The sequence below is a fragment of the Balaenoptera ricei genome, chromosome X, assembly GCF_028023285.1.
Source record: "Balaenoptera ricei isolate mBalRic1 chromosome X, mBalRic1.hap2, whole genome shotgun sequence".
NCBI classification, from domain to species: domain Eukaryota; kingdom Metazoa; phylum Chordata; class Mammalia; order Artiodactyla; family Balaenopteridae; genus Balaenoptera; species Balaenoptera ricei.
Window position 1 is genome coordinate 18777645 of NC_082660.1, and position 18928 is coordinate 18796572.

At 40.2% G+C, this 18928-nt stretch overlaps 1 protein-coding gene across 1 annotated transcript in view; it reads left to right on the forward strand.

Annotated features, from left to right (window-relative positions):
• The window catches only part of PHEX (phosphate regulating endopeptidase X-linked), a 198071-nt gene that overhangs the window by 32207 nt on the left and 146936 nt on the right, over positions 1-18928 (forward strand). The window contains exons 4-7 of the mRNA XM_059910108.1: positions 5127-5213; positions 7891-8117; positions 15866-15934; positions 18471-18587. Coding sequence (XP_059766091.1) covers positions 5127-5213; positions 7891-8117; positions 15866-15934; positions 18471-18587 — 500 coding nt within the window. The remainder of the gene's footprint in view (positions 1-5126; positions 5214-7890; positions 8118-15865; positions 15935-18470; positions 18588-18928) is intronic.

Consider the following 18928-nt stretch of genomic DNA (forward strand, 5'->3'; position numbering starts at 1 on the left):
ACAGCTTCTCTACCTATGTTTGGGTGGGAGTTTTCCAGAAGAATGAGAAGTATCAGCTCTTATTGTCTTTTCAGTATGTCAAACAGACTCAGTTAATCCCATGCTTGACCGGCTATGGGGCTGAGGAACTGCAAAGTCGAGTGTCACACAATTCGTCTGGAAACATGAGGGTTATGGGATCCACGGACCATGACTTCGTTAACTTGAATTTTATTTTTTAATGAGAATAACAATGAGCTTTGCAAGCTGATTTAGAGTCTCCACATCTAACTGCATTAGAACTTAATACCCATGAAGTGTGAGTTAGAAAAATGAAATTTTTCAGTACGGTAAATAAACTGAGGAGGCTGGAAACCAGATTGAAGTCTGTAGCCTGGAAAATCAACGGAGACTAAAAATAGTAAGATTAGAGGCGACATTCAACCATGGACCAGCCAAAGGTGGTTTTCGTGTACCACCAAAGGAGAAACCAGGCCATTATATGATAGGTTTAAAAAAATATGTGTCTAGAGAACATTCTGTTTCTTATGTAGGTGTGGAAGGGCACACCTTCCCTTAAAATGTAGATTTGGTTTTCCAAAGTTTTGATTTTTCATGTTTTTTCTCTCGCTAGAATTAAGAGGACACTCCCACTGATTTCTAAGGGAAATGCTGGCATAATCTACATGAAATTGAGAATTCACCTTGATGACATTTGACTGAAGGCTTTAGAATGCAGTTGCTGTTTCTAAATATTAAGCAAATCAGGCAAAGAGCTCCAGCGAGCTCTTAGCAAGTAGCCAGAGGATCCCCTTTAGAATAGTCACATAAAAGGATTACAGGGTCCGGAGGAAGAACACAAAGGAGCGTGTTTTGAAATAGTCCTTATGCTCTGGGAGCCATCTTGTTTAAATGGCGTCACCTTAACACTGAGGTTCTTGGTAGGTGTTTGCTCACAGGCCTAAAACTTTGTGCGTGTGGAGTTTTTGAAAACAGTATTAGTTGGGAAAGTCCTAAATATTGCAGAAACTCCAGATGACTGGCCTGAGCTGTGTGTGACTGTCGTGAGCTCTTGACTTACCAGGGGACTGCCACGTCCTTAGGAGTATCGTTTTTCTTTGTTTGGAATTCCCTCTTCTTATTCCAGAGCTCTCAGTAAAGGCCCTGTCTGAGCAGGAGAACGTGGAATGAGTGAGTAGAATTGATAGTCCTGTCTGGCTTCTGCGGTTAAAGGAGGTTGAATGCCAGTAAGTATCCCCTCCCTCCCCCCCCGCCATAGAAGAGCAGGGAAGTGGAAGTGGATGGTCAACCCGAGACCACTGGTGAAACGAGACTTAGGTAGCTTAAAAACCAGTATTCACAAAAACAGATGAAATCTTGGATCTCATTGTATGATATGCGGACTGCAATGTGAGAAAAGGAGATTATGGATGTTAGTATAATCAGGACATTGCTGATTATAAAAAGAAATAAAATAAGTCCAGTTTCTCACATTTCATTTGGGCGAAAAACTCTCTCAGACTTTCCTTGACAGAAATTCAACTCGGCAAACATTGAATACCAACCGTGCCAAGCGCTAAGCCCTGGGTGTTCAAAGATGGATATGACTCAGTCCCTGACCCAGAGAGCACTTAATCTAATGGAGAATAGCCATGGTTAATGCCGATTTTATGCACTAAAAGTATTTTTTGGTGATAATATTTGAGGCCCAATGACCAAAAATACCTTCTTTATTAAAATTCTCACATGATTCGTCCCCTGTGAGGCCAAGCCTGTGTTACAAAGGCATGGGCAAAAGCAATTTCTATGTGGACTGTAGATCCAAATGTGAAACAGTAAAGATTCTAGAGGAGAACATTAGACACTATCTTCATGACCTCAGGGTAGGCAAAGATTTCTTAAATAGCACACAAAATATGCTTACCAAAGATGGAAAAAGTGTCACATTAGACTACATTAAAATAATTTCAGTTCATTACATGATACCATTAAGAAAGTGAAGTCTGGGGAATGGAAGAAGACTTTGCAATACAAATATTCAACAAAGGATTTATGTGTAGAATATATAAAGAACTTCTATAAATTAATAAGAAAAAAGGTAGATTACCAATAGAAATGTGGGAAATAGAGTTGAGTAAGCACTTCACAAAAGCGGATGTTGGTTGTCTTGATTGGAGATAGTGACTGGAAGGGAGCACAAGGGGCTCCAGGGGTTCTGGTCATAATGTTGGTTATGTTGGTTATGTGGGTGGTTATGTGGTTTTACTCTGTGAAAATCCTTCAAATTATGATCGGTGCACTTTTCTGTAGGTATGTTATAATTTCATTGAGAAAGTGTACATAAAGAAAAGGCCTTGTGGTCTAGGATGAGGAATGTGGCAAAGTATTTTCAGACGTTATCTCTTGTTGGAGCATTGCCTCTACTATGGAAGCAGAGGAAATGTTGAGAGCATGGGCTTTTGCTTGGTTGTCAGGGCAGGTCCAGTTTGTGTAAGGGTCCTACACAAGGAGTGCCAATGTCTTGGGTTAGCAGAAGGCCTTTGGCTACCAATATCCTGAGAAGGGAGGAGGAAAAAACATTTATGGAGAAAGCACTAGAAACAAGCTTGATTACAATTTCGTGTAGAGCTAACTCAGCCTGGAAGCCTGTTTAAGCCACCATTGATTGATCACTTACCATGTATTGCGGCATTGAGATAGGGACTTTCTGTGCATTAAAATATTTGATCCTCACCACAACCCTGGAAGGTAGGTGCTATTATTTGTCCAGATTTACAAATGAAGAAACTGGGGCTTAGGGAGAGTAAGTAACTTGCTTAAGTTCCAGCTAGAAAGTAGCAGCAAGCTGCAACTGGAACCCACATCTTTGTGATTGAAAGCTCACCCCCTTGACTCTGTGTATTATTTTGCCTTTTTGGGGGGCAAAACCAATTTTATTTGAGCATAGTGAGAAGAAAAAATAATTACCCTGTATACACACACACACACATATATCAAATTTTGATGATCCATAGGCACTTTGAAACTGATCAAGTCTGAGGTTTGTTGTACTACAGGTTATGAACTGGAGCTTTCCTCTTCTGTTGTAACATGGTTAGGAACACCTGGATGGGGGTGAGAGGAGACTGAGAAATCTTCCAAGAAACAATACAGATTATCATGGGAATACACTTATATGGGTGACCCATGAGCCCTTCTCAGTGCTTTAGGGACATTGTAATAACCTGAGTAATTGCCTTTGATAGGCTTTGTTTTCTGCTCATTAATGACTCTCCAGGTTAGATTTTATACTTCTTACCACTAATTGAAATACAGAGATACATAAAATGGATGCAGCCAACTGATTGTCACAACACTGTCTGCATATCAACGTTCTCCTGCCTGCTTGGGTTTGAAGAGAAGGAGAGGAGAAGGGAAAGGGTATGATAAGGAACCTGTGTTAGCTGAATTTGTTTCAAAAGCCAAATTCTGGTACAGAAGCCAGAATTTTGACACATAAAAATTATTGATATTTGTGCACCGTTAGGGTTTGGGGATTGCCCTACTTAGCATATACATGTCCTTTTTTCCCCTTCTCGTGATACACAGAGCACCTTGGGTACACACTCAGGTACATATTTAGTATTTTGAGTTCTTTTGTTCCATGGCTTATTTTTGTTCCCCAGGATGTTCATGTTTGCAGCCTGTGGAGTGTTTATAGCATCACAATAACATTGCATCCCCAAATGAAATTTGGATTACTTACTTTCAAATGTGTCTCCCCAGCAATCCAATGACTGTGGAAGCAATATGGTGGAAAGGCACATTATCTGATTTGAATAGAAATATATGTGGGTATGATTTTAGAGATTTCTGTTTATTAAAAAAAGAAATCTTCTTTTATCCTTGGGGCTAGTTATCCCACTTTTATTGCTGTGATAATACACAAGAAAGAAACAAGTTGAAATAATTGAAAATGCCCACATCGAGCTCAACTTATTTAGTTTATCTTAGTTATATGTACTTGTTTGATGTACAGATGCTTATAGAAAATTGGACAGAAGCTCTGGGTTCCTTTTTTTTTGAAATGTAGAACTTCTCGTTTAGAAGTAGATTCTGCTTTAGGGACTATGTAATTATTTATTAATTTGATTAGCACTGTACATTATATCTTGAAGCTATTCAAAGTACTGTAGGAGCATCTGTTGTACCATCATTGGGAGGCTGGTAGGTTGTTTCAGAAATAAATACCAAATGCCTTGACAACTGCAGTTTGACATAGCTCGATGTAGGCAGTGCCATGGTGCTGTGTGGAAATTCTTAGTCTTGGCTTCATGTTGGTAAATTGATATTCTCAGGTACATCCAAGGTGTTATTTTGTGGGGAGGGTAGTTTTTGTTGAGTCTTGGCTTTCCTAGTTCCTTATTTAATGAAATAGTGACAGCTGTCATTTTCTACCTTCAAACAGTAGCATCAGTGATTTTATAAACAGAAAATCATTTTCCAGGTGGGCTTGTGTCCATTGCTGGCAACCATTTTATATACATGGCCTCATTTTAAATGGCTAGGACTTTGAATGTGTAAATGGGCAAGTTTTCAGGCAGTTTGGGTAGGCTTTACATTCTTGCTTCTCCATTTCCTGTCTAAACAACGTCTTCCGTGTCCACAGCATGTTTATGCAACATTGAATAAAACTTCTAATGGGAAATTTCTTACAGGTGACCTCCCTGAGAGGCTGGGCTGTGAAGAAATCTTAAGAAACCCGACCCTGATGAAATTGCCTCCGTTGAGAATATTACTCAGTGCAGAAACAAGGAATAGAATTCAGTTATTTTTGGTTCTTGAAAAAATGAATTCTGGGTTTTTTTGTGTGTAGGTGGCAGAAAACATTAACCCCGGCAGAAGGTCCAGTCTCAGTTGGAAATTGAACTTTTGGTTTCTTTGAATTAGGAGAACCTTGGAGAAGAGGATGTTAAAATATTTTTTATTTGAACCTCAAGCAACTTGGAATCGGTTCTGCTGTCTGCATATCTTTTATAGATGTATCTTTTCCAGGGTTGTCTGTCTCTACATGTAATTTTCTGGAGGCTGGGACTGATTATCAAATGACCTCCAACTCAGCATCACCTGTGGCTGGATACTAATGAATCCTTTTTTAACCTTCCTAGCACTTTTGGAGAAATCAATCAGTAGAAGGCGGGACACCGAAGCCATACAGAAAGCCAAAATCCTTTATTCATCTTGCATGAATGAGAGTGAGTAATAAAGAAAATAAATAAAATAATTTACCACCCTTATTTTTCAGAGTTCTATTAATGCTTAAAGATATTGTTTAAGGAAAAAGAGAACTACTAAGAATTCTACTAATATTTAAAGGTGTTGCTTAAAGAAAGGAGCTATTTTCCAAGACTGGATTTTGACTACCCCTGCCTTTTTAAAAAAAATTCATTAATTAATTAAATTTTGGCTGTGTTGGGTCTTTGTTGCTGCGCTGGCTTTCTCTAGTTGCGGTGAGCGGGGGCTACTCTTCGTTGCGGTGCGCGGGCTTCTCATTGTGGTGGCTTCTCTTGTTGCGGAGCACGGGCTCTAGGCACACAGGCTTCAGCAGTTGTGGCTCGCGGGCTCTAGAGCACGGGCTCAGTAGTTGTGGCGCATGGGCTTAGTTGCTCTGCGGCATGTGGGATCTTCCCGGACCAGGGCTCGAACCCGTGTCGCCTGCATTGGCAGGCAGATTCTTAACCACTGCACCACCAGGGAAGTCCCTGACTACCCCTGTCATTTTTTTTTTGGAATTTTATTTTATTTTTAATACAGCAGGTTCTTCTTAGTTATCTATTTTATACATATTAGTATAATATGAGATGGTGAGATGAATTGGGAGATTGGGATTGACATATATATGTATAAAATAGATAACTACCTCACTCTGTATGATAGTCTCTAGGTCCATCCATGTCTCTACAAATGACCCAATTTCGTTCCTTTTTATGGCTGAGTAATATTCCATTGTATATATGTACCACATCTTCTTTATCCGTTCGTTTGTCGATGGGCATTTAGGTTGCTTCCATGACCTGGCTATTGTAAATAGTGCTGCAATGAACATTGGGGTGTATGTGTCTTTTTGAATTATGGTTTTCTCTGGATATATGCCCAGTAGTGGGATTGCTGGGTCATATGGTACTTCTATTTTTAGTTTTTTAAGGAACCTCCATACTGTTCTCCATAGTGGCTGTATCCATTTACATTCCCACCAACAGTGCAAGAGGGTTCCCTTTTCTCCACACCCTCTCCAGCATTTGTTGCTTGTAGATTTTCTGATGATGGCCATTCTGACTGGTGTGAGGTGATACCTCATTGTAGATTGATTTGCATTTCTTTAATGATTAGTGATGTTGAGCATCCTTTCATGTGTTTGTTGGCAATCTGTATGTCTTCTTTGGAGAAATGTCTATTTAGGTCTTCTGCCCATTTTTTGATTGTGTTTTTTTTTTTTTTTTTTAATATTGAGCTGCATGAGCTGTTTATATATTTTGGAGATTAACCCTTTGTCCATTGATTTGTTTGCAAATATTTTCTCCCATTCTGAGGGTTGTCTTTTTGTCTTGTTTATAGTTTCCTTTGCTGTGCAAAGGTTTTTAAGTTTCATTAGGTCCCATTTGTTTATTTTTGGTTTTATTTCCATTATTCTAGGAGGTGGGTCAAAAAAGATCTTGCTGTGATTTATGTCAAAGAGTGTTCTTCCTATGTTTTCCTCTAAGAGTTTTATAGTGTCCGGTCTTACATTTAGGTCTGAAATCCATTTTGAGTTTATTTTTGTGTATGGTGTTAGGGAGTGTTCTAATTTCATTCTTTTACATGTAGCTGTCCAGTTTTCCCAGCACCACTTACTGAAGAGACTGTCTTTTCTCCATTGTATATCCTCACCTCCTTTGTCATAGATTAGTTGACCATAGGTGCGTGGGTTTATCTCTGGGCTTTCTATCCTCTTCCATTGATCTATATTTCTGTTTTTGTGCCAGTACCATATTTTCTTGATTGACTACCTCCATCTTAATGTTTTGTTGATTGATGGAGAAACTAAGAAAATTTTATTTCAGTGGTTGGGTTGGATTCTTTAGGTATCAGTTACTCCATGGGAAACTTGGGTAGGGTCAGAAGGGCAAACCATATTGCATGTGGTACAGAAACCAGAATCTGGAGGCTAGGTCTGGTTTGAGAAGGACATAGTAACACTCCTTCTCAAACCAGACCTATGTCCTTTGGAACCTCCTGGGGCCTAGAGTAATCCAGATTCCCAGGCGGGCCAGGCTCCTTCTGCTTCTCCATCAGCCTAACAGGCATCTTTGTTGAGCACTTTAGGCCCCTCTCAGCATCTTGGGTCTGATTGGAGTTAAAAGAGACACCTGACGTTTTACCTGGTACACTTTCTCAAGGCTATTGCAGGAAGAAGCCAGTGCCTCTGGGAAGTGTGTTAACTTGTTTAGGTTTTGGGGTATTATTTGGTGAGCTGGAAGAGGGCACTAAAAGATGATGAAAGAATCTGAAGCAGTAATTCATTTTTGTTGGGGAGTGATTAGTTTTATTGAGCAGTTTCCTTTAGTTAGGATTGTTTCTTAGTTTTGCAGAGTGTTCTCAGCTTAACATTGCTCATTGGCTTGGGTCAGTATAGTGAACCCATCTTTTATTGTTGGGAATATTGGGCAGGTTCCCTAGTCAGCTCTCCTGGCAAGAACATCAGGTTTAGACAGTCACACTGAAGTATGAGTCATAGGTAGGTCTGTTTCTGTGGTTATGCTCAGTCCACTGCACCTCTCCCTAAAAAGTTAGGTTGGGACTTTACTGGAATTTTCTCTTGAGAAGATACACTTGCTTTCTAGTTTGGTAATCCAGTTTGCAATTCTAACTCTCTTCATATTTGCTCCCTTTCAGAAGCAATCGAAAAAGCGGATGCCAAGCCATTGTTACATATCCTGCGGCACTCACCTTTCCGCTGGCCTGTGCTCGAATCTAATATCGGTCCTGAAGGGGTTTGGTCAGAGAGAAAGTTCAGCCTTCTTCAGACACTTGCGACGTTTCGTGGCCAGTACAGCAATTCTGTGTTCATTCGTTTGTATGTGTCCTCTGATGACAAGGTGTCCAACGAACACGTCTTGAAGGTATAGTGAGGACTCCTTCATCATGCTTGTTTAGTCCAAGGTTAGCCTTTTTGGGTTGCCTTCTCAAGGAGAGAGACTCATACCACCTTAGTGAAATGATAAGGTTAAAAATTCTGTTAAACGTTAGGATCTAGACTGTTCCCTGCCCACCCCCCACCTCCCCACCCCCCCAGATTTGCAGATTGTAAATCATGAACACACTGTTTTTGTCAGCCTTTCAAGAAACCGGTGAGTGAGTTTCAACTGATCTGTGACCTGGCTCTCGAATATCTACCCTGAGCATGTGTAGGGCCCCTTAATTCTGGTGGGGAGAGATGAGCAAAGACTTTCTGAACTCTGCTCTTCCTCTCCCCCTCATTCCCCTGACCAAGGAGCGAACACGTGCTATAGTTCATTGTTTTCCTTCACTAACATCTTGTGTACATGCCTAATATTTCATTGTCAAGTTGTCTTGAATCTCTTGTCCTTCCTTTCAAAAGATAAGGCAAAACTTGTTCTAAGTGCTTGGTTGCATTTTCTGTTGGGAGAGTAAACATCTCTTCCATAAAGGAATGGGCCATGAGGACATACCCTGAGGTGGAGTATTACATTGGTAAAATCAGGAGACTGTCAGAAAACTGCCAACAGTGGAAGATTCATCAGTCACAGAACTTGGCAAGAATGCAAATAGCACTTTTCAAATTGTTTTGTCTTTTGAGTCTATTTTTTTTTTTTTTTTTTTTTTGCTTCTGTGGTTACTTTAGTAATGAAAATTTTGTTGAACCGCTGATTTTTTCCCCCAATTCTGTTCTTTGTTAAACCAGAAAATATTAATGATATATTGATGTTTAAATCATAGAAATTTAAAACCTTTAGAGTGTATTATCCTCTCCTGATATAAGTCAACTTTTAAAACTCTATACCCTGGAGTTTATTTTTTGATTTATACCAAGGGGCTGGCAAATTTTTTTCTGTAAAGGACCAGATAGGAAATATTTTAGGCTGTGTGGGCCATATTATCTCTGTCTCAACTACTCAACTCTGCTGTTATAGCTGGTAAAGCAGCTGTAGGCAGTATGTACATAAATGGGTGTGGCTGTATGGCGTGCTGGCCTGCAGGCTGGAGTTTGTCCCTCTCTAGCTTAGACAATGGCAGTCTCAATAAAAAAATCTTTAGTCACTGAAAGAATTCCCATCTCCTCAAGAGGAAATTCTTAGTTACAGAGACAGCTGTATTTCTGTGCTGGGTGATGGAACAACAACATGACACTGAGATGTATTCTAATGCTTTCAGGATAAGACATGCTCTTCAATGCTCTACAATCATGGTGATGGTCCAGTTGACCTCTGTCCCATGGTGATAGATTACTCGCTTAAAAACAAACAAACAAACCAGGTTTTAAAACTCTCATTCTTAATTTCAGAACTATTATGGTATCCCTTCCAAACACTTTAAATGGTGTTTTGAAGTAAGTTGGAGACTGTCTTTCAAACTTAAGTTTATGTACTCTATTGCATGATAGATCTTGATTTCCACACAGGTTAATTAATTGCAAATGGTAACCATTTCAGTTTTCACCAATTTCTGGATCTAGTGTAAGAACTGAATTCATTTAAACATTTTATTATGGAAAATAATACAAATAAAAGTAAAAAGAATAGTACTACAAACTCCCGTGTACTCATCAACCCACCTTCAACAGCCAGCAACTTTTGGCTGTTCTTGTTTCATCTGACATACCTCCTTTTGGAGAGGAGGCTGGAACATTGTGTAGCAAATCCAAGGTATAATATCATTGCACTGATAAATACATCAGTGTTTATCTAATGGAAAGGACTATTACAACAACCAAAAAAGTAATTGTAATTCCATAGTTAACATCTAATACCTGGCGAATTTTCAGTTTTCCTGATTGTCTCAAACATGTCCTTTAAAAAAATTAAGCAGTTGGTCTTTGATTCAGGTTCCAAATAAGAATCACATGCGCATTTGGTTGACACATCTATTTTAATCTATTGCATACTAGATTTGACTGATTTCAGGGTAACGTAATAGCTAATGAGAGAAAATTCTTGTTTATAGGAGAATCACAGCTTTAAAAATGCAGGAGAAATAATAGAATTTAAAAGTTAGCATTTTTTAAAATCCCTGATGAAAAAAAGAATTAAGGCAACTATCACCAGTAGCTGCTAAAGCTATTAGATGAATGGTTGATGGAGAAATTCAGGATAGAGAGACCAGACTGACATCAAATGAACCCAGATATTAATGGTAGCATTGCTAGAAGTTGGAAAACCAGATTTTGTGTGCCTCCTGATACCATGCAGTGGGAAACATATGCTATCACCAATGATGCCAAAAGAAAAGGAAAAAAAAATGAACTTGGATCTAATCAAGCCCGTAGTTTTTAACACCAGCTTACAGGAAACACGGGGAATAGAGGATCACGGCAATCAATTTTTAACAGCTTGCCTTGCACACTTAATATTCAATTAAACTGATCCTAGAAACACTGAACTGTCAATAACAGAACACTTTCCAAGTGTAAGGAGCCACTCATGTGCTTACTACCGGTCTCTTCTGCCAAGATGGCAGCTTCCTCCAAACTGATGTGTTTGAGCATGGCCTGGCATTTGAGTGCAGTGTGCATTTGCTTTAGTTATGTCCCTGTTTGTACCATTTTATATGAGTGGATATTCACACACCTGAATTAACAAAATAGAGCTACAGTCTTTCTAATCATGACAGAGCTGCTAGAAGTTCAAGCATGTGTCTAGATATTGGTAGGAAAAGCTTTCTTCTGAGATCTGCATAAAACCCAGTGAACCTGATAACAAAAACTAGTGTATCTGTGGCTGCCAATGTTGTAGAATTTGTGGGTGTTGCTTTTGTTAGAAATAGTTAAAACTATAAAAAAATCTAATTGAATATTTGGAGCCCTTGAAGCACCTTTTTAGTTTTGTGGAACATAGTTTGAAAACCACGGCCATAGTGGAGAAAAAAGTATGCTTTGGTGTTAAAGAGATTGAGGTTTGTGGTTTGGCTTTGTGACTTACTCACTGAACGTGTGTGCAGATTGTTTCACTTCTCCCAGTTTCATTGTCCCCATGTGGAATGAAGGGTGAATTAGAATTTACTTTTCACTGTTGCTGTGAGATTTAAATAGGATGAATTTGGTGCCAATTTACAGGATAGATGCTGGTACACAGTAGCACATGACAAAAGGTACCTTTCTCTTAAAGCATGACCAGGCAACTGGTCAGAACCATTTGGGGAATGTTTCTCTTCAATTTCTGTGCCAAACATGTGTCTCAGATCTCAAGTTCAGATGTGCGAGAAATAGGCATTTTCTTTAGTCAGTCAGTCTCATCTCTGACTCTGAGCTCCCACCCCCACCTTTTAGTTGGAAACTGAACCAGTCTGGGCCCTTCCCCACTTCCCGGCTACTCCATTTCTCAGCCTTCTCCTAGGGTATTGGGAGACCCTCTGATCATCAGTTATGTGTTTCTGAAAAGAAACCTGCCATCCCAGCCCAGGTAGCCACTTCAGGTGTTCCTCTCTGCTGCTGGAGCCCTGGGCCTCCCAACTCCCTCTCAATCCTGCCATTTCTAGGGGCATTGATGGGTCCTGCTCATGAGAAACTTCGACTTCTTTGGCTGCCTAGAAGATCCTCTTTCTGCTCTGGGAGAACTCTCTCTTACCCCCAAACTCTTCTCCCTCAATGTATTTAGACTTCCTTTTCCATCACATTCTATTTTCCTCAATGTTCTTGGGTTTTCTAATCCCACAAACCTGTGGGGATAAGAAAAGGGACTCCTTTGGGAAGGCACGGCACTGTGAGCGTACTGCTGGGTGAGCAGGTGGTGCCTTTGGGTGCCTTTCCAACGGGCAGGTGGCAAGCAGGGGTTGCTCAAACCCACACAGTGGTCCTCTGTGAAGTTCCCCTGTGGCAAGATGGCACAGGATTTGCCACAGACTTAAATGGGAGAAAGGAAACAAATACAGGAAACGACAGATTAATGCCTCCGATCATATCTCACTACATGTGTTTGGGTTTATTTTGTGTAAGGAGATATCAAGAATGAGAATTTAAAGGACAATAAAAGACTTTTGAATATACCTGGTCCTGAAAGAGTGTTCGGAAGGCCAGGGTTGTCTCAGTATGTGTTACCAGAACAGTGACCTGAAGTGATCATCACCCAGTGCCTGCATTTGTGTGACTCTTAGCAAAATCCGTAAGGATGATAAGGAGAGACTGTCTTGGAAATGAAGTTGTTTCTAACTTTTTTGTCCTTTTCCTGCATCATACTGTGTGAGATGTTTCTTTTTGTATTACTGTTTTGTTTCCTAACCTGTGGTGTATTGCAGTCAGAGAAAAAATTCGTATTTCCTTTCAATGTATCAGAGTTCCTAAATATATATTATACTTTCTACTTGTAATATTAAGATCAGTTATAAATGCAAGGATTGAAAAACCTCAGACAACATAGTGTCCTAATATTGGCCTCTTGAGAAAGTCTTTTGCCTCAAGAGTTTATCTGGTTCTAATGAGATTTAGTTGACTGACCTTATTCAATCTGTTTGGTGTATTTAAGATGTTCCCTAGAAACTGTAGCAATCTGAAGGTTTAAAACAGGTCCGGTAACTTCACTTGAATCATCTAAACTTTTACAATAAGTGGATTTAACTTCATTTCATCAGAGGGAAGCTTTGGCTTTCTTGATATTGTCTACACAGTTTCCTTCCCTTTGAGACTGAAGCTCAAAAAATTCTCCAAGTGATCTAAATCTAATTGAAACCCAAAGTGTCTTAATCATAATATTATGTTTCATGTTCCTGGCTTACTTAATTTTTGGAAGAAATGGTGGTATATTGGGAATTGGAATAGGATGAAGCCAGGCTGGCTTGTGATTTGGTTGTTTGGGGCCAGTTAGCGAAGAAGATTGAACACAATAATTTGAGGTTTTTAGCAATACACCCAGGCAAGATGGATGTTATGAAAACATCTTTTTCCCCCAATTTACTTAACTTTTTAAATGTGTGAATAAGATTTCAGGTAGAAAATCTGCTGTTGCGTTCAGTTTTATTCAGTCTTTGGGCAGTTGCTGATACTCAAGAAAACAGAAAGAACAACCGTAGATTTAGAGGAGGTTCTGGAACTTAAAAATTTTTTATTTAAAAATTTATATACAGTTAAATTCACTTTTTTTAAAATTCACTTTTTGTGAAGCACAAGTCTGTAAGTTTTTACAAATGCATGGAGTCATGTAATCACCACCATAAGAAAGAGAATAGTCCCATCACTCCCTCAAAATTTACCTCGTGTTGCCCCTTTGTAGTCATCCACTCTCCCCATCCCCAAACCCTGTTCTCCATCCCTACAGTTTTGCCTCTTTTGGAATGTGATTAAAATTTGCCCACGCTGTTGCATGTATCAGTAGTTCATTCCTTTTTATGAGTGAGTAGTAGTCCATTGTGTATCACAGTTTATCCATTTGCCAGTTGAAGAACATTTGGATTGTTTCTAGTTTGGGGCAATAATGAATAAAGTTACATGCAGGTTTTTGCATGAGCATAAGTTTCATTTCTCTTGGGTAAATAGCTAGGAAGTGAGATTGCTGGGTCACATGTAGGTGTATGTTCAATTTTACAAGAAACCGTCAAACCAATTTCCAAAGTGGCTGTCATGTTGCATTCCCAACAACAGTGTGTGAATGATCTAGTTTTTCTACATCCTCACCAGCACTTGGCATTGTAAGTTTTTTGTTTTTGTTTTTTTTGGCCATCCTAGTACATGTATAGTGGTGTTCCATTGTGGGTTTAGTTTACATTTTGCTAATGACTAGTGATGTTCAGCATCTTTTCATGAATTTATTTTCCATTTGAGTATTTTTTTTGGTGAAGTGTTTGTTCAGATCTTTTGTCCAGTTTTAAATTGGGTTGTTTGTTTTCTTATTGAGTTGTGAGGACTCTTTATATATGCTGGATACAAGTCCTTTGTCATATATGTGATTTTCAAATTTTTTCTCCCTGTCTGTAGCTTGTCTTTTTCATTCTCTTAACAGTGTCTTTCACAGAGCAAAAATATTTAATGATGATGAACTCCAATTTATTTTTTCTTTTATGGATCTGATTTTGGTGTCTAAGAACTCTTTGTCTAACCCCAGGTCAAAGATTTTCCCCTATGTTTTCTCCTAGAAGTTTTATAGTGTTAGGTTTTACATGTAGGTCTATGATCCATTTTGTTTTTTTTTTTTTTTAGATTTATTTTTATTTATTTATTTATTTATTTATTTTATTGGCTGCGTTGGGTCTTCCGTTGCTGTGCGCTGGTGTTCTCTAGTTGCAGAGAGCGGGGGTTACTCTTCGTTGTGGTGCGAGGGCTTTTCATTGCAGTGGCTTCTCTTGTTGTGGAGCACAGGCTCTAGGCGCGCGGGCTTCAGTAGTTGTGGCTCACTGGCTCAAGAGCGCAGGCTCAGTAGTTGTGGCACACGGGCTTAGTTGCTCCGTGGCATGTGGGATCTTCCTGGACCAGGGCTCGAACCCGTGTTCCCTGCATTGGCAGGCGGATTCTTAACCACTGCGCCACCAGGGAAGCCCTATGATCCATTTTGAATTAATTTTTGTACAAGTTGTGAGGTGTGGGTTGAGATTCATTTTTTTTTTTTGGCAGATGGATGTCTGATTGTTGTAGCTCATTTTCTGAAAAGACTATTCTTCCCTTTGATCGCCTTTAAGGTGCTGAAAGTTTTTTTTTTAAATTTTTAAAAATATTTATTTTCTTTAATTTTTTGGCTGCATCAGGTCTTAGTGGTGGCACGCAGGATCTTCGTTGTGGCATGCGGGACGTTTTGTTGTGGTGAGGGCTTCTCTTGTTGTGGCATGTGGGTTTTCTCTCTCTAGTTGTGGTGCTCAGGCTCCAGGGCACTTGGGCTCTATAGTTTGCAGCACGCGGGTGCTCTCGTTGAGGCGTGCGAGCTCAGTAGTTGTGGCGCATAGGCTTAGCTGCCCCACAGCATGTGGGATCTTAGTCCCGTGACCAGGGATCAAACCCACATCCCCTGCATTGGAAGGCGAATTCTTTACCACTGGACCACCAGCAAAGTCCCACTGCTGAAAGTTTTAGTTCAAGAAATTATGCTATACTTTTCTATAATAATAATTCTAGATATTTAGTTGTCTGATTATTGTTTGTATTTTTATCACCTATCTTAAACTTTCCAGAGAGGGTTCTAAAGTTTGCAAAGATTTCTCAAAACAAAATCATTATTGATTCCTTTCCAAAAAAAATGGTGCAATACAGTATTTTAGGGAGAGGGAGGTGGACAGTCTGGTTAATCAGCTTTATGTGGATCTGGTGATGGAAGACAATGATTCTCCTCTGAGCTCTGCCTAACTGTGTTACCTTGGGGAAGTCACATGACTTCTTTGGATTTCGTTTCTCCACCCACCAAATAAGGGGGAAAATAAGATAATCTCTAAGACCTATTCCAACTCAAATATTATAGCTTTGATGCTATTCAGTACTGTTAGAAACTCAAAAGGGTTAGAAACCATGAATCAGGGGAGGAGGGGCAGGTCTCTGATACTTTATAATGGTCATTGCTGAAGTGCCTACTTGCATGTAGCTCTGATTGCATTGAATTGTTTTTGTAATGGTAACACATGCTCTAAATATGGCTGGTATGCAGATCTCATGACTCTTGTTAATAACATGGTACTTAAGAATTTACAGTGCAAGCAAATGCTTTGTTTTTTGTTTCAACAGCTGGACCAAGCAGCGCTCTCCCTAGCCGTGAGGGAAGACTACCTTGATAATAGCACAGAAGCCAAGTCTGTAAGTTTTACTCATTCAACTCTGTACCTTGTCAGGCATTGTTGGGTTCATAAGTTGTTCTGAAATTCCCAACTCTTTACTAGAATTGAGCAGTGTGGGTGTTTGATGACCATATTCCCAATGTAGGAAGCAAAGGCCTTTCATTTCGGCAGATAAATGACACTCCCTGTTTTCTGGAAGTCTGAAAATGAAGGCTGTATGAGTTCCTGTGCTCAGTGCCCTCATGACCAAGCTGGGAAGACAGCACACCCAAATTGAGTAACCAAAGAATGAGCTTGCAGCCATTCCTCAGAAGTGCAGAGAGCTCACAGTATATTGCAGAAGCATGGGCATGGACACCCAGTCGACCAGTGGTTCCCAAATTGTGCTGCTTAAGAATCACCTGGGAAGCTTCTATTAAATGTCGATTCTTGGGCCTCAGCAATGGAAAGTCGGATTTAGTAGACTTGAAGTGAGGCCCAGGCATCTTTTTTTAACTGGTGCCCCAGGTTAATTTAAGGTTAATGAGAACCAGATGGGATCAATCTGGTCAGACTTCTTGGGTTGGCTTGGAAACCTAGTAGTTTCCTGGAGGTTGGATTAGAGCTGGTTCATTCCTAACACTTTCAATTCATTTTGGAACCTCTGTTGAACTTCCAAAGGAGCCTCAGACCCAGGGGAACCTTGACCAGGGAGTGCTCGGGTTTCTGGCCTAGCCTGAGGATGCAGGAACTTCGACAGGGAAGTGCTGGCTCTCAGTGGAAGTCCCTGCTCCTTTGCTGATAGGAAAGCCTATATCTAGAAGGCTCTGGAGGGCAGGAAGCTAGCCAAGATCCTAGGCAACTTTCTGGCTGAGGACACTCATGGAAGAAGGTTGGCGAGTTTTCCTTCTTGAAAGTGGACAGAATGAACTTTTGCCAATCTGGGGCACCTCTGTTTCTGCTGGGGTCACCACCCTACAAGCAGCCGTGCTTGAAATCTTGTCCCTGTCCTGTAACCAATCAGTCCTGTAAACTCTGCCTTCAAAGTTATCTCTTCCACCTCGTCCCTCCTTTCTGTCCTTACTGCCCTCGGGCAGATCCCTGTTAAGTCTCCTTTTAGCTGTTCCCTCCCCCCCTCATTCCATTGCCTCCTTTGCACCACCACTTGACAAGTTCTCTTGTCAAAGTACAGCTCCCAGAGTGCTTTTGCTCACAAGCTAGGCTCCAAATTCCTTAGAGGGAGGGAGTTCAAGGCCTCTTCATGACCTGGTCCCAAACCACCTTTGCTGTCTCACCTATTTTTATTCTGCCCCCAACAAAGCAGCTTGCACACCTCACAGGAGGACTCCTCACCGCTTCTGAACCAGTCTCCTTTAACTGCTATGTCCCCGGTTTCTTGAGGCTGGAATTTTCCAGTTCTTGAGTTTCTAAGCACTCAGCAGCTTTTTTAAGGACCTCATTTTGGTCTTGCTAGTGTTACAGTTATTAATGACGTGTTTATCTCCCTCACAGGGTCACAATGAGAACCAGACTCAAGTATTATTTAGTTTTTCGTCTGTACCTCCCATGTGCACAGAAGGCCTAGCGAGACATCGCGCATATGTATTGGTTGAATAAATATTTTTGGAATTGAACCGGGAATTGCAAAACATTTCTAACTAAGACTATTCGTGAAGATTGCTTACTGATTCAACAAATAATTATTAAGGGCCTGCTATATGCCAAGCACAATGCAGGTCTCGAGGTCATAAACATCATAAGAATAGCTATGCAAAATCAAGGTTACGTTAGGAAATCTTATTCCCATAGCATGACTATGAAACAGTTTAATACCCGGTGTATTGAGTTCTCACAAGTATATCTGGAAGGAGAGGTGACCGCCAACAAGATTCCTCAGCTCCCACAAAGTAAGGTCCCCCTCTCCAGTAGTATGTGAATAGCCTGAAAATGGGTTTATGAACATGCAGGGAGGAAATTCTATATTTGCTAGGTTTCTCTTCATCATTCTTCTCTTCTTTCCCTTCTTTTTTCCCTGAGCTAGTGAGGAGAACTCTGTAAAAACCACACAAAACTGAAAAGACATAGGGCCTCGATCACTGGTCTTTGGTTTTTAGTGTGGAGGTGGGTAAATTGAGCTGGAAGAGAGTAAATCACAGTTCCCATTAGTCTTCATGGATCATGCCTCCTGCTTTTAGTGACAGTTCTTTCCCATTATTTTATTAAAGTGTCACTTGCCCGGAAAGAGGAGTCTGACCTTTAACTATCTATTCTGGGCTCATTTGTAGATGTTTCATGTATCCATAATATCGCTAGTTGCCAGAAAACTAATTCTCTTGATCCTTGGTGGCCAGACATTTCTGTCTCTCGTGGAAACAGTACCCAAGTAGCCATCATTCTTCTTTGTCCCAAAGTGGTAGGTGAGTGGTTGGTATTGCATGATGCCTGTACCATACTTCGAGTACAGAGTGAAAATGAAGGGCATTTATTTCCACTTGCTGTTTCTGCTCTTCCGTGTCCCTGAAACATACTTCCTAATAGGCTGATGTCATGGTCACTTGCTTCTTTATCTCTTACAGTATCGGGATGCCCTTTACAAGTTCATGGTGGATACTGCCGTGCTTTTGGGAGCTAATAGCTCCCGAGCAGAGCATGATATGAAGTCGGTGCTTAGGTTGGAAATTAAGATAGCTGAGGTAAATCTTAATCTAAAATCTGTTTTTTTTTTCTTCTCTTTATTTTAAAGGCAATATATCTTGAATGAAAATATATATTAAAAAAATCATTCTGTGGCATTGTTCTTTGGGTTCAAGGTAGAACTTATAGCATCCCCCTCTGGGAAGTAACAGGAAGAAAAACCATGACAGAAAGAAGAGCTCTTCATTCCTTCTACCTCTCTGCTTGAAGCCCATTCAGTGTCCACATGCTGCTCAGCTGTGGCCAAAGAATAGCAGCAGGGAGAGACTCTATGTTTTCCTAGAGGAACTCCTGTTTGGCCTCAACTGAAGAATATATATTTGATAAATCGTTATTGATT